The 16,150-nt window shown below is 38.6% G+C and overlaps 1 protein-coding gene across 13 annotated transcripts in view; it reads right to left on the reverse strand.

Moving 5' to 3' along the window:
• The window catches only part of Iqch (IQ motif containing H), a 239,377-nt gene that overhangs the window by 217,690 nt on the left and 5,537 nt on the right, over window positions 1-16,150 (reverse strand). For 12 of the 13 annotated variants that reach the window (XR_011366631.1, XR_011366632.1, XM_069995061.1 and 9 more), the window contains exons 2-3: window positions 8,322-8,444; window positions 6,318-6,409 (exon numbers count right to left, since the gene is read on the reverse strand). Coding sequence is in view for 10 of the 13 variants with exons in the window: in XM_069995061.1 (XP_069851162.1) it covers window positions 6,318-6,409; window positions 8,322-8,444 (215 nt within the window). In the remaining 3 variants the exon portion in view is untranslated. Of the gene's footprint in view, window positions 1-6,317; window positions 6,410-8,321; window positions 8,445-16,150 lie in introns of those variants that run through there. The other variant, XM_069995068.1, reaches the window with a different exon arrangement.

Genomic DNA, 16,150 nt, shown 5'->3' on the forward strand with positions numbered 1-16,150 from the left:
TACATGCTTGGTCCTTTGACAAACACTTTCTCTACTATGGCTGATTCGACTATCATCTGTATTTTTCCATACTTAGCCATATTGGATTGTTTTGCTATCAAATTAAGAGTCCTGAGTATACTGAGTTGACAAAGTAACTTCTAATATTTTTTTCTTTGAGAATCTCTTTTATAATTTTCCCTATAGATTCTTTGTCTTCAAAGGATATGTATATCGATCAATCTACAAGTCACTATTTTAACTTATTTGTAAGGCATGGTCCCAAATTTGAAAATCAAAGATAGAAATGACCAAACAGCAGGGCTGGAAATGTGGCTTAGTGGTAGAGTGTTTGCCTAGCATGTAAGAAGCCCAAGGTTCGATTTCTCAGTGCCACATAAACAGAAAAAGCCAGAAGTGATGCTGTGGCTCAAGTGGTAGAGTGCTAGCCTTGAGCAAAAGAGGCTCCGGAAGTGTCCAGGTCCAGAGTTCAAGCCCCAATACTGGCAAAAAAAAAAAAAAGAACAGAAAAGAAAAGACCAAATAGCAAAACATTTAAACAGTACGAACTAGCACATTTTTAAAATTCAAGCCAAGAGCACACATTTTTAAAATTTTATTTTGATTGATCATGATTTCTTTTAAGAATTTAAAGATATTGCACATAAGGATGGCTTAATATATGTAAATTAGTAAATATAATACATCTCATAAACAAAACCAAAAGCAAAAATCACATGAACATCTCGAACAATGCAGAAAAGGCCTTTGACGAAATACAGCATCTTTTATGATTAAAAACTCTGAAGAAGCCAGGAATGCAAGGGACATACTTGAACTGAATAAAGACTATATATAACAACCTAGAGCTAACATTATATTAAGTGAGGAAAAATGGAACTTACCTCCCCTCATCAGGAATGAGACAAGGATTCCCACTCTCCCCACTCTTATTCAATATGGCACTAGAATTCCTAGCTAGAGCAATAAGGCAAGATAAAGATATAAAAAGGATTCATAAAGGGAAAGAAGAAATAAAATTATCCTGATTTGCTGAAGCTGTAATTCTGTATTTTACATACACTAAAGACCCACCAAAAAAATCTAGAACTGATAAATACCTTAAAAAGGTGGCAGTGCCAATTTAATTGTAACCCCTCTGTACAGTATTTTCACAAAAAAAAAAAAAAAAAAGCTAAAGGAGAAAGGTGGCAGGATGCAAAAATCAATACCCCCAGATCAGTAGCTTTCCTATATACCAACAATGAACAGGCTGAGAAAGAAATCAGGAAAACAATTCAATTTGTAATAGCCCCAAACAATAATGTACTTAGGTATTAACGTAACCAAGGAGTGAAAGACCTCTACAATGAAACTGTATAATACCTTGAGAAAAGAAATTGAAGAAAACATCAGAGGATGGAAAGACCTCATGTGATCATGGACTGGACAAATTAGTATCATGAAAATGGCCATACTGCCAAAGAAATCTACAGCTTCAATGTAATACCCATCAAAATCCCAATGTCATTCCTCACAGAATTAGAGAAATCAATATGGAGGCATAAAGGACCCTAAATAGCATAAGTAATTCATATTGAAAACAAAACAAAACAAAATACTGCTGGAGTTATCACAATACCAGACTTCAAATTATATTACAGAGCCATAGTAGCAAAAACATAGTAGCTTGGTACTGGTACAACAACAGACCTGAAGATCAATAGAGCAATGAAAAAGACCTAGAAATAATTTTTGACAACGGAGCTAAAAGCATACAAGGGAGAAAATACAGCCTCTTGAACAAATGATTCTGGGGAAACTGGGTCTCTGCAGGAAACTGGACCTCAATTTCTCACACTGTACAAAAATCAACTCCAGTTGGATCAAAGAGCTCAAAGTAGGATCGCAAACTTTAAGTCTATGACAGGAAAATGTAGGAAAAACTCTGGTAGCATAGATAAATATCTTCTGTATATCTGTTTCTAGCTCCAGAAACCCAGAGGATGGGAGCATGAATAGACAAATAGGACTACATCAAATGAAAGAGTTTACACCACAAAAGAAATAGTCACCAGGACCAAGGGACAATCCACAGAATGGAGAAAGTCTTCTCTACTATCCCATAGATAAAGGATTGATATCCAAAATACACTGAAAATTTTTTTTAAAATGACATAAGAAAACAAATAATCCAACTAATAAATTAGGCAGGTGAACTGAGTAGATATTCTCACAAGAAGAGATACAAATAGCTAATAGATACAGGAAAAAATGTTCAACATCCTTAGCCATAAGGAAATATAAATCAAAATCACATTAAGATTCTATGTTACCCCAGTCAGTATGGCAGCCATCAAGGAAATAAGCAACAATAAATGTTGGTAAGGACATGGAAGGACCCTCATACACTGTTGGTGGGAATGTAAACTAGTAAAACCACTATGAAAATCAGTATGAAGCTTCCTCAAAAAACTAAAAATAGACCCTTCCTATAGCTCTACCACTATTGGACCATATATCCACAGGAGAGTAATATACCAGAAAGATATCTACATAACTATGTTTACTGTAGCACTATTCACAGTAGCCAAATGATGCAATCAACCAAAGTACCTATAAAGAAGATAGTTATATATGTGTATGTGTGTGTGTGTGTATGAATATTACATGGCCGTAAAGAAAATTTAAATGTCATTTGCAGAAAATGGGTGCAGTTGGAAGACATCATATTGAAACAAGTCAAGCTCAAAGAGCAAAATATTTTGTTGGACTGTGAGCCCCTCTAAGGCTAATTCCCCCCTAATTCTCTCATAATTCTCAGTTAATACATTTGTATACACTACATACAACCCTGAAGTGTTTACTTATGCACTGTAAAATAATTTTAGTTTCTACATATGAGAGAAAACATGTATCCTTTGTCTTTCTTGGTGTGACTTACTCCACTTAACATATTTTTTTTCTAGGTCCTTCCATTTATTTGCAAATGATGTAACATCGTTCTTTCTAATGGATGAGTAAAATTCCATTGTGTATATATACCACAATTTTTTTTTTTGGGTCCGGTCATGGGGCCTGAACTCTGGGCCTGGGCGCTGTCCCTCAGCTCTTCAGCTCAAGGCTAGCACTCTACCACTTGAGCCATAGTGCCACTTCCGGCTTTTTTCTTATGTGGTGCTGAGGAATCGAACCCAGGGCCTCGAGCATGCAAGGCAAGTGCTCTACCACTGAGCCACCTTCCCAGCCCCATATACCACAATTTCTTGATCCATTTGTCCACTGAAAGGCATCTGGGCTGATTCCATACCCACATCCCAGCACCCAGTAGTATGGAGCAGAGCTTTGCGTATTACAACTTTCCATAACTCTCTGGGTATTGTTCTTGAAACCTGGCTTCACTGTTTACAGTATTCACCTCTGCTGCAGAAGGCACAAATAGAAGAGCACAGGATAAAGACCTAGAATAGCCAAAACAATTCTAGGGAATAAAGACAACATGGGAGGGATATCCATGCCGAACTTCAAACTCTACTACGGAGCTATAATAACAAAACTGGCACAAAAACAGACCCGAAGACCAATGGAAGAGAATAGAAGATCCAGAAATAAATCTACAGGCCTACAGCCAGCTGATGTTCGACAAAGGAGCCAAAGACATACAATGGAAGAAACACAGCCTCCTCAACCACTGGTGCTGGGAAAACTGGGCGGCCATATGCAGAAAACTAAAAGTGGACTCCAGCCTATCACCATGCACCAACATCAACTCAAAACGGATTAAAGACCTTAACATTAAACCTGAATCTCTGAAAATACTGCAGGACAGAGTAGGAGAGACACTTGAACTAATAGGCACAGGAAGGAACTTCCTGAACAGAGTCCCAGGGTCACAACAAATTGGAGAGAGACTCGACAAATGGGACCACCTTAAAATAAAAAGCTTCTGCACAGATAAAGCTATTGCAACCAAGCTAGAAAGACAACCAATTAATTGGGAAAAATATTTACCAGCAATATATCAGACAAGGGGTTAACATCCTGTATATACAGGGAACTCAAGAAACTAATCCCTCCCAAACCTAACAAACCAATTACTAAATGGGCAAGGGAACTAAAGAAGGACTTCTCAGATGAAGAAATAAAAATAGCAAAGAAACACATGAGGAAATGTTCATCATCCCTGGTGGTGAAGGAAATGCAAATAAAGACAACCCTGTAATACCACCTTACCCCAGTCAGAATGTCCCACATCCACAAATCAGCCAATGACAAATGATGGGGGGGAATGTGGAGAAAGAGGAACCCTATTACACTGCTGGTGGGAATGTACACTTATACAACCACTTTGGAAAGCAGTCTGGAGGGTCCTTAGAAAGCTAAAGATTGACCTCCCTTACGATCCAGTCATACCACATCTAGGCATCTACCCTGAACAACAGGAACCAATATGCAAGGACACGTGCACCTCCATGTTTATTGCAGCACTGTTCACAATAGCTAGGATATGGAAACAACCTAGATGCCCCACCACAGATGAATGGATCCAAAAATTGTGGTATCTATACACAATGGAATATTATGCAGCCATTAGAAATAACAAAATAATGGCATTTGCAGGGAAATGGATGGAGCTAGAAGGAATCATGTTGAGCGAGGTAAGCCAAGAGCAAAGAGACAAACGGCACATGGTCTCCCTGATAAGTGGATGCTAAATCCAAAATGTTAGGTGATATGACAAAATTAACAGGACTTAAGAAACAAAGAACTCCCACTCATCTGGTCGAACCATTACTAAATATCCCCATGCTGCTGATCACATGTATGGTGTATATGTGTACACCGTTATATGTTATAGACTGTGATAGACAATTTGCTCCAGGAAAGTTAGAATGAACTTGTGACTTTAAATGAGCATCATTATTCCACAATTTGAGAAATTATGTAATCACTTAATCACAATTAAAAAAAAAAAAGAGAACCTGGGGAAGGTAGGGAGGGAAGGGATGGTAGGGGGAAAACAATGGAGGGGGTAACAATGTTCAATAGGAAGTGTACTCATTACCTTGCTTGTGTAACTGTAACCCTCTGTATAGTATCTTTACAATAAAAAAAAATTAAAAAAAAAAAGAAGAGCACAGGATTTAAAAACTTACTACAACCAGGTGCAAGTACTTCATGCCTGTAATCCTATCTATTCAAGAAGCTGAGATCTAAAGAGCACAGTTCAAAGCCAGCCAGGACAGAAAAGTTCATGAGTCTCTTACCTCCAATTAAGCACCCAAAAAAGCCAGAAGTGGAGCTTTGGTTTAAGTGATAGAGTGCTAGCCTTGAGCAAAAAAACCCTCAAGGACAGCCCCTCTGCCCCCACTCCCTGAGTTCAAACCCCAGGACTGTCACAAAAAATGAAAATGAAAAAACAAAACAAAATACTTAACTACCAAAAAAAAAAAAAAAAAAGCCAGGCGCCAGTGGCTTAGGCCTGTAATCCTAGGAAGTTGACATTTTAGGATCTAAGTTCAAAGTCTTCTTAGGCAGGAAAGTCCATCAGATGGTTGTCTTCAATTAACCACCAAAAAAAAAAAAAAACAGAAGTAGAGGTGTGGACCAAGTGGTAGAGTGCCAGCCTTGAGCAAAAAAATCTGAGATACTGCCCAGAACCTGAGTTCAAGCTCCAATACCAGAAAAACAAAGTCAGCCTTACTAAAAAAAAAATATAGAATACATATAAAATACATGCAGGTGGCCTATGTGTAAAAGGATCTAGGATGAGACAAGGCCTCTTCTTTTCTAACTCAATATTAATTGAATAAATAATCTCTTGGGATACATAATTCAAGCAAGCTTTAGTATTTTTTTCTTACCATGGATACTCAAATCATCTTTACAATAAAACACACATGACAGGCTAAAAACTAAACAGAGTTCCATGGGTTCTGAATAGTGTAAAAACAAAATTGCATTAAAATGTTTCTTTTAGGAGCTGAGTTTTAAATGCCTTTCACCAAAAGCAATAAATAAAGCAAGAAACACCAAAATGTAGGACCCTGAAATAACTGTGACGTCAATCATTACAACTGAACAGGAATAATCTCCAATGAACTCCAAGTCTAAATTCTGCCATTAGCATTTTCATATAAAACTTGGACTGCAATTGGTAAAATCGATGTGAACAAAGCAAAGAAAAAAAAGTTGCCTTTGTAGTTATCATCTGAAAGAAAAGTGTTTATTTTTATATTTCTTTAGAAGCCTAGCAATTTTTGTGTGTGTCTGTGGCTTGAACTCAGGACTTCATTCTCTTGCTTACCTTTGAAGTATGAATTGTCTATTTTACTTACCCTTTGGATACCAGAGGAGCGCGTAAGTTTTCATCCACAGGAGTCAGTGACATATGCTGGTTAACAACGTCTAAATACTTCTCAATATGAATCTGTTAATGAAAGTCAAAGTTTAGGCCATTATGGTTGGACTTAAGATACTCAGTTAATTTGTTTCTTTAGATTAACACTCTGAATCATGTAATTAAAGCAAAAACAAAAATATAAACAACTCACATGCCTAAGGCCAAATTATTTCAACTCTCCCCAAAAGCATAATAAATGACAAAGACTTAAAGTGTGAATCACCTATAGTGCTCTTCACAAATAAAACTGCAAATAATGGTCAAGCTATGGATTAACCAGATCAAATCTCCCAGGAATGACAGACATGTAGCCATGTACTTGCAGTCATTTGATCCTTATTTTATTTCTTTTGTGCTGGTCCTGAAGCTTCAACTCAGAACCTGGGCACAGTCCCTTTGCTTTTTCATTCAAGGCTGGCACTCTACCACTTGATCCACAGCTCCACTTCCAGATTTTCACTTATTTATTGAAGATAAGAGTCTCACAAACTCTTTTGCTTGAGCTGGCTTTTAATTGGGAAATGAGGATATCTCAGTCTCCAGAGTAGCTAGGATTATAGGCGTGAGTGGTTTACCCTGCTTCATTTGACCTTTAGATAAAATGGCCAACTCAGATATTCCAGATAAGTCTAGCCTTCAGGTAACACAGGACAATGACATGCTAGTATGGTGAGACTAAAAATACTCCTCGTTTCTCACAGCCTCAGGAGATGAACAATGAAGCTGATTACACAGCAGAGTGCAAATCTAAAGCCAAAGCAGACATACTGAAAATTTAAGCGTCAAAGTATAGACGATCGAAATGAGCCTTATTTGAAGATGAGCCCCATTAGCTAATACCTACTAGTTTCATAAATGAATATTATCATTGCCTGAAGTCTGAATTCTTCTCTGTCTTTAGGTCTGCTTGTAATGACGAACGTTTCTAACTACTTTATCTAACCCCAGATTTGAAATACTTTCACCTGCTTGATTCTAGTACTATAAGAAAGAAAAAGAAACAGAAAAAAAAAAGGAAAGAAAGTGTTGAAAAAAACACAAATAGCTCAGAATACTTAAGCTATTAGGAAAAGTCAACTCTCTTATTTTTTAGAATCACCATAGCTCTCAGTAGATCTAGATTACTTTGGTATAAAGCTTTATTGGGAACTGGGCGCTGGTGGCTCAAGCCTGTAATCCTAGCTACTCAAGAGGCTGAGATCTGCAGATCTCAGTTCAAAGCAAGCCGGGGCAGGAATGTCCATGAGACTCTTATCTCCAATAAACCACTCACAAAACCGGAAGTGGTACTGTAGCTGAAGTGGTAGAGCGCACACCTTGAACTGAAGAGCTAAAGGACAGTACCCAGGCCCAGAGTTCAAGCCCCATGACCAACAACAACAACAAAAAAGCTTTATTGGGGATGTCAGGCATATTGTTGGATTCACAGAAACTATATTTCAAACTCTTAAAATTCTGTTTAATGGGCTGGGAAGGTGGCTCAGTGGTAGAGCGTTTGCCTTACATGCATGAGGCCCTGGGTTCGATTCCTCAGCACCACATAAGCGAAAAGGAAAAAAAGCCAGAAGTGGCGCTGTGGCTCAAGTGGTAGAGGGCTAGCCTTGAGGTGAAGAGCTGAGGGACAGCGCCCAGGCCCAGAGTTCAGGCCCCGTGACCGGACCACCCTCCCCCCCCAAAAATTCTATTTACTGAAACCACATGTCACAAGTGCCACTGCAGAATCTTGCATTTATTCTCTTTAAATTTTTTGTGGAATAAAATGTGTAAATCAGTCAGTTTATAGCAGTCATTACCATATAAAAAAAACTAAAGGAATTTCAATTCTAAACTCACCTCTACTACAGAATGATTTAGCTCCTATGAAAATCACAAGTTGTTTCTTCTAAAGGTTTCCTTGTTGTTTTCTGGTATTTTACTTATTATCTCAAATTCTACTTACTTTTAACCCTTTTTCAGTCCTTCTGATGGCTGTTTCAAGATTTTGAATGTCTAGAGCCTGTATTTTTTCATCAATTGGGTATTTTGTTATTTTTTCCTTTAATTGATGGAGATCTTCATGGATCTATACAAAAATACAAAATATTGTCAGAACACATCTATAGCAGTTATTTATTTTACAAATCTGCAATATGCTTGGGTTCCTAGAGTCATGAAGATGATTCTGTGATATTCACTGAAAAGGATCACCTCAGGGATTCTAGGACAGTCTTTGTTCTACATATTCCATAATTCCTTCTCAGATTTTGAAGAAACAAGCTTTTATACAATTTCCCCTACTATTAGAAATAGAGGATAAAACTACAACTGAAATGGCTTCTGAAATCTCAAAGCAGTTGAGCCTGAAATAATAAATTTGTACTAGACTTTAAGTTCTACAGATTGGTTAAGGTAACAAAATGGAAAACTTCCAGCAAGAAAGGTTGAGTAGGATCTAGCTTTTCAAAATAATATTAGGGGAAGTGGCGCTATAGCTCAAGTGGTAGAGCGCTCGCCTTGAGCTGAAGAGCAGAGGGACAGCGCCCAGGCCCAGAGTTCAAGCCCCACGACCGACAAAAAAAAAAAAAAAAAAAAATCAAAATAATATTAGGGCTACATGCAGTGGCTCACAATAATAATTCTACCTACTGATTAGACTGAGATTTGAGGATCCCAGCTGCCCCATGAGGAGACTTTTTTTATTGGGCGGGCGGGGGGGGGGGGAAGGGGGGAAGCGGGAGTCAGTTGTGGGGCTTGAACTCTGGACCTGGGTGCTGTCCTGAGCTCTTCAACTCAAGGCCAATGCTCTACCACTTGAACCACAGTGTCACTTCCGGTTTTCTGGTAGTTTATTGAAGAGTCCCACAGATTTTCCTGCCCAGGCTGGCTTTGAATGGCAATCCTCAGATCTCAGCCTCCTTAGTAGCTAGGATTACAGGTGTGAGCCACTGGCACCTGGCTTTTGTGAGACTCTTATTTCCAGTTAAACCACAACCACAAGCATAACAACAAATGTCAGAAACAAAGCTGTGGCTGAAGTGGTGGGACACTAGCTTTGAGCAAAAAAGCTAAGAAGTACCTCCTAGAACCTGAGTTCAAACCCTAGTGCCAGCACACAAACACACACACACACACACATAAACACACACACACACACACACACACACACAGAGTACTACCAGGACATGCTGGTTTTCTGTCCTTGATTGTCTCATTCAACTGAGCTAAAGAAGAAGCTCTGAAGGTATGGCTTTGGTTTTATTTCATGTAATGAGCAATGAAAACAATCCATGAAGGAGTAACAATATAGTATTACTTGAACCTTTTCCTTCAATGCGTATTTTCCTTGGAAATGCTAAACTTCACTCCAATCTCAGGCACTCTCAGAATCCAATGGGCACTATGAAACTACCAGGAACAAGATTTTCATGTTAGCAACCAAACTTCAGATAAATACAGATGGCACCAATTATTGTATGGGCTGCTGCCACAAGAAAAACATTTTGTTATGCAAATCTATGAACCCAACACCTGTTTCAGCAATAGTCACACCAATAACAATCTGCAGGCTGGGTTGCTACAGGCATTTTGAAATGGGTACCTTTTCTCTGTTAGTATAACTGGACTCACATATTGATCCCAGCCCATGTTATTGATTACTAAGGGATATTCCCACAGAGTCAAGCGCTGTATTCAAAAGATAAGAATTTGCATCTTTTCACTGATGGGCAACATAGTCTGGCAGATACATCTGGCCATTTGCACGCAACACAAATTGTCATGTAAAGCCTTCGGGGCTCACAGATTGGTGTCTGAAGATACCTACTATTTCTTTGTAAAACTAAGAATGAATATATGCTTCTTTCGATTGATTTGTCCAAATTATTGCTACAAACGGATTTACTGTCTATTGTTTGAAAACAATACAATAGACAGTTGAAGGCCCCTACTCTTTGGGTGGGGGTTCTTTCCTCTAAACTTATTTTCTTTCTAGTATTTGCAGCTCTATAGCTTCCTGCAGTTATGCCTATTACTGTCCAAGGGAGTAAAACTGAACTGGATTACTCACCAAGGTGTCAAAAGTTGGTTTTTTTTTTTTCTGTATGTCTTGTGCAAATAACAAGAGTTTCAAAATCATATGAAATAGGCCTTACTGTTACATAACAAGAACTCAGTAAAATCTACTGGAATGGAAAGGGAACTGTGGCTCAAATAGAGTGCCGGCCTTGAGCAAGGAGGCTAAAGAGGAACACCTTGGCCCTGAGTTAAAACCCCAGTACCCACACAAATAAAAGAAAATAAAATCTGTTGAAAAATAATTCTTAGCTCTAACACTAGTCAAATGATTTTTGTATGTATCAGCTACATTTTCTGAACTCTAGTTTTTAGGGTTATTTGTGTGTGTGTGTGTGTGTGTGCGCGCGCGCGCGTGCATACACACACTCACAGGTAAAGGAACATTGTATTCTGGGCCTCATGCTATGGCTTAACTTTTGCACTCAAGACTAGCACTCTACCACTTGAGCCACACCTCTATTTCCAGCTTTTTTATGGTTAATTGAAGATCAGAGTCTAGAAGATTTATCTGCCTCTGCTGGCTTTGAACTATGATCCTCAGATCTCAACCTCCTGAGTAGCTAAGATTATAGGCATGAGCCACCAGTGCCTGGATCTAGTTTCTCTGGAGAGAGAGAGGGAGGGGGGGAAGGGGAGAGAAAAGGAGGGAGGGAAGGAGGAGAGAGGGAGAGAGAAAGAGGGAGAATAATTGCTCTACTCCCTAGAAGTTATGAATGAAAATTCAGTATATATGAATGAATCAGGTGGGCACCAGTGGCTCAGGCCTGTAATCCTAGCTAATCAGAAGGCTGAGATCTGAGGATTGAGGTTCAAAGACAGACTAGGCAGTGAGACTCATATCCCCAATTTTCCACCACAAAACTGGAAGAGGTGCTGTGGTTCAAAGTGGTACAGCACTAGCCTTGAGCAAAAAAACTCAGGGACAGCACTCAGGCCCTGAGTTCAAGCTATGTGACTGACAAAAAAAAAAATGAATCAATGTAAACTTTGTTTCTAAACATATATGAACCAGAATCTTTCTTTTTCTTAAGAAATTAAATGTGAAATGTTACTTAGCCTCTTAAACGCTTACTGCTCAATCTGTAAAATGGAGATAAATAACAGCTACAGAAGGGTGGCAAGAATAAAATGGCATGTTAAATGGTATGTAAATTGCTTGTACAGTGCTAGCCACATACTGTGGTACTGGACAAATGTTTAATCTTCCTCTCTCGTTTGAAAAACCTAATCAAACTCTTGCACATAACTGATACTCACTAAAGATTCATTGAATGAAATTGCTCCCTTAATCTTTCTCAAGTGCCTTTTACTTTTCCTGCCAGATATTTTCTCCTCCCCTCTTAATAACCACCCATCTGTTTGTATAATTGCATCACCAACAAGTACTATACAAAATGTTACACCAGACTTGGTAGGAAATGAGATCAACTTCTTAATCTCTCTTCTTCTCAAATAGGATCAATCTACCATATTGAACTATGACCTGTCACCCATTATCTCTATGACCATCAAGCATATTGTTTTCTACTTAAACAAAGATGATTATTTTGACAGTCTGTGGACAGACCTACTTAATAAATAGCCCTTGAAAGGTTTAATACAGCCAAGATTTGCTCTAGAATTTAAGAGTAGTGAAATCATCTCCATTGAAGATAATAAAATTAAATTTAAAAAAAGTTTGGCTGAGTCATTCTCATCATTTTGAGTTATCTTGAACTGCATTTATTTTGCATTATAAAATCCTTTCAGGTTATACATTGTAAATTCATTCCCATATTTCTAGTCCATATAATTGCTAGACTTTTCAAATATGATTATAAAACTAATTTAAAAAAAAAAAACAATTTTGGGGGCTGAGAATGTGGTAGAGTGGTAGAGTGCTTGCTCATGAAGCCCTGGGTTCAGTTCCTCAGTACCACATAAACAGAAAAGGCCAGAAGTGGCTCTTTGGCTTAAGTGGTAGAATGCTAGCTCTGAGCAAAAGAAGTTCAGTGACTGGGCCCAGGTCCCAGGATTGGCAAAACAATAACAACAAGAACAACAACAAAAAACAATTTTGATTGCAAGACCAGGTAACTTTTGATATATAAGCATATACTTAAACAAACATTTGTAAAGATATATTTCAGTGACATTACATTATTTTTAGTGAGGCATCAAAACAAAATTTACTAATAAAAAGATAGTTTTACAAACATGTCATAATCTATGTAAGAATCAGTATATACTAAATGTATCACCTTGGGTAAGTTACTTTATCTCTTTGTACTTTACATTCTGGTTTTTATGTGGGCCTATACTAATATATAGAGTTGTTAGGATTTATTGGGCTGTTGTGTGTGTGTGTGTGTGTGTGTGTGTGTGTGTGTGTGTGTGTGTGTGTGTGTGTTCTTTTTTTTTTTTTTTTTGCCAGTAGGGCTTGAACTCAGGGCTTCTTTCTCTTGCTTGGCTTTTTCAATCAAGGCTACTGCTCTACCACTCTACCAGCTGAGCCATACATCCATTTCTTTTTTTTTCAATTTTTGTGGTTTTTTTTGCTGATCAATTGTAGATAAAAGTCCCAGGTACTTTTCTGCCTAGGCTGGCATCTATCTAATTGTGATCCTCCAATCTCAGCCTCCCGAGTAGCGAGGATTATAAGAGTGAGCCCCCAGGGCCCAGGTAGGATTTCCTGAGACTTTCTAGAGCTCTCAGAACAATGACTAGAGCTCAATAAATGTTAGCTATCACTATTATAATGATTGTCATTAGATAGTGAACCTTCATTATTCTGATTAGTTGAGGAAAACTCCATCCAGATAAAAAGACTCAAACATGGAAGAAGTTAAGTGGTTAATAGAATGCTGTCTGGAGAAGTCTCTCTGTGGAGAAGAAACTCTTATTTTCTAAACCCAAAATGAAAATGTGGACTTTGGTACATGATCTGACAATGGATTATGATCCTCACCATCAGAACTATCTAGAAAATCCAAACATTTAAGGCATGTGTTTTTATAAGTCTCACAAAGGGATTTATGCTTACAGCAATGATTACTTGTATTGAAATATTTTTACAAAGTACCAGTGGCTCATGCATGGAATCCTAGCTACTCAGGAGACTGAGATCTGAGGAGCAAGATTCTAAGCCAGCCCCACAGGACAATCTCTAAGACTCTTATCCCAATGAGCTATCAACGGCTAGATGTGGAGCTGTGGCTCAAGTGATAGAGCAAAGACCTTGAGCAAGAAAAGAAAAAGAACAGAGTCTAGGGCCTGAGTTCAAGCTCCAGTACACACTCACACATGCACACACACACACACACACACACACACACACACACACACACAAGCATTTTCCCCAAATTGTTGTATACACATTCTCAATATTACTTTTCATATTAATTTATATCATTAAAAAAAGTGTTTCATCACCTGTAATCCTAGCTACTTAGAAGGCTGAGATCTAAGTATTGCAGTTCAAAGCCAGCCAAGGTAGGAAAATCCATGAGACTCTTTTAACTTGAAATAAACACCAGAAAACTGGAAGTGAAGCTGTAGCTCAAAGTGGTAGAGCACTAGCCTTGAGCAAAACAGCACAGGCATAGTGTACAGGCCCTGAGTTCAAGCCCATGACTGACAAAACAAAGAGTTTCTACATAATGCAGTTATTTCAGCCTTATTCATTGTTGAACACAGTATAAATTATGTGAGACTAAACTAAATTATAGGAGACTAAGTGAGTAAATCATCCAGGTTCTATGTGGGCCCAATCCTATGCTAGATAATGCGACATCCAAAAAAGAGGAAAATCAATCAACCTCAACAATAATCCTTCTCCTCACTAACAACCTGTAACAGGTAAACAAAGCCAGATAACCTCACAAAGTTCTAGTTAAGAATGAAGTAGTTTTATCGAGCACTGGTGGTTAATGCCTATAATCCTACCTACTCAGGAGGCTGACACCTAAAGATCAAGGTTCAAAGCCAGCTCAGGCAGGAAGGTCTGTGAGACTCACTTCCAATTAACCACCAAAAAGTTCAAGTGGTGGTATGGCTCAAGTAGTAAGGCACCAGCCTTACTCATAAAAGCTAAGAGACAGCACATAAGGCCCTGAGTTCAAAGCCTACATACAGGCATGCAAATGGAAGAAAGAAAGAGGGTTGGGAAGGTAGTAGAGCACTGGCCTTGCATGTATGAGGCCCTGGGTTCGATTCCTCAGCACTACATAAGCAGAAAAAAAAAGCCAGAAGTAATGCTGTGGCTCAAGTGGTAGAGTGCTAGCCTTGAGGTGAAGAGCTGAGGGACAGTGCCCAGGCCCAGAGTTCAGGCCCACGACCGGAAGGAAGGAAGGAAGGAAGGAAGGAAGGAAGGAAGTAAAGAAGGAAAGAAAGAGAGGAAAAGGGAAGGGAAGAAGGGAGGACTCTTGATTTTAAAAAAAATAGGTTAAAGTTGGGTGCTAGTAGCTCATGAGTGCAATCCTAGCTACTTGGGACGCTGAGATCTGAAGATCACAGTTTGAAACCAGCCAGCCTGAAGAGGAAAGTCCATGAGACTCCTATTTTCAATTAACCAGCAAAAAGCAGAAAAAAAGCTGTAGCTCAATTAGCCTTGAGGGAAAAAAGGTTCAGGAATAGTGCCCAAACTCTGAATTCAAGCCCCAGGACTGGCACAAGAGAGACAGACAGATGGACAGATGGGAGAAAGAAAGAAAGAAAGAAAGAAAGAAAGAAAGAAAGAAAGAAAGAAAGAAAGAAAGAAAGAAAGAAAGAAAGAAAGAAAGAAAGAAAGAAAGAAAGAAAGAAAGAAAGAAAGAAAGAAAAAAGAAAGAAAGAAAGAAAGAAAGAAGGAAGGAAGGAAGGGAAGAAAGAAAGTAGTTTTTATTTAAAAATAGGTTAGGGGCTGGGAATGTGGCTTAGTGGTAGAGTGCTTGCCTAGCATGAATGAAGCACTGGGTTCGATTCCTCAGTACCACATAAACAGAAAAAGCCAGAAGTGGCACTGTGGCTCAAGTGGTAGAGTGCTAGAAAGGAAGCTCAGGGACAGGGCTGGGAAGGTGGCTCAGTGGTAGAGTGCGTGCCTTGCATGCATGAGGCCCTGGGTTCGATTCCCAAGCACCACATAAGCAAAAAGAAAAAAGCCAGAAGTGGCGCTGTGGCTCAAGTGGTAGAGCGCTAGCCTTGAGCTGAAGAGCTGAGGGACAGCACCCAGGCCAGAGTTCAGGCCCCATGACTGGACCCAAAAAAAAAAAAAAAGAAAGCTCAGGGACAGTGCTCAGGCCTTGAGTTCAAGCCCCAAGAGTGGCAAAAGAAGGTTAATTTTTCCTTTTTTTAGTAACTTAGAATGGCAGCCTAAATATACACAAAACTGAATAATATTAAAAGATTAGAGAGCACACCAGATCAAATAATATTCATTCTTATACTTTAAGTGTGATCTTGTACTTTAATCTTTACAATATTCCTATGAAGAGGCTAAGGGTTTTTTTTTTCCATTTTATACTTGAGGGAATCTAAGACTTAAAAAGATTAAGTACTCTCTGAAAGATGATTGCTTGGTGGTGCTATTAAAATCCAGGCAAGTTGACTGCAAAACCTTCATCATTAACCACAAATCATTGGTATACAAATATACCAATGTCTATCTGTGAAGACACAAAACTAATGGCTAAATGCAGTACAAATAGGATTTATCTAGAGGAATAAAAGGAGGCATGAAGGAGACTTTTATAACAGGAA

The sequence above is a fragment of the Dipodomys merriami genome, unplaced genomic scaffold (genome assembly GCF_024711535.1).
Source record: "Dipodomys merriami isolate MVZ:Mamm:240054 unplaced genomic scaffold, mDipMer1.0.p SCAF_48, whole genome shotgun sequence".
Classification (NCBI taxonomy): domain Eukaryota; kingdom Metazoa; phylum Chordata; class Mammalia; order Rodentia; family Heteromyidae; genus Dipodomys; species Dipodomys merriami.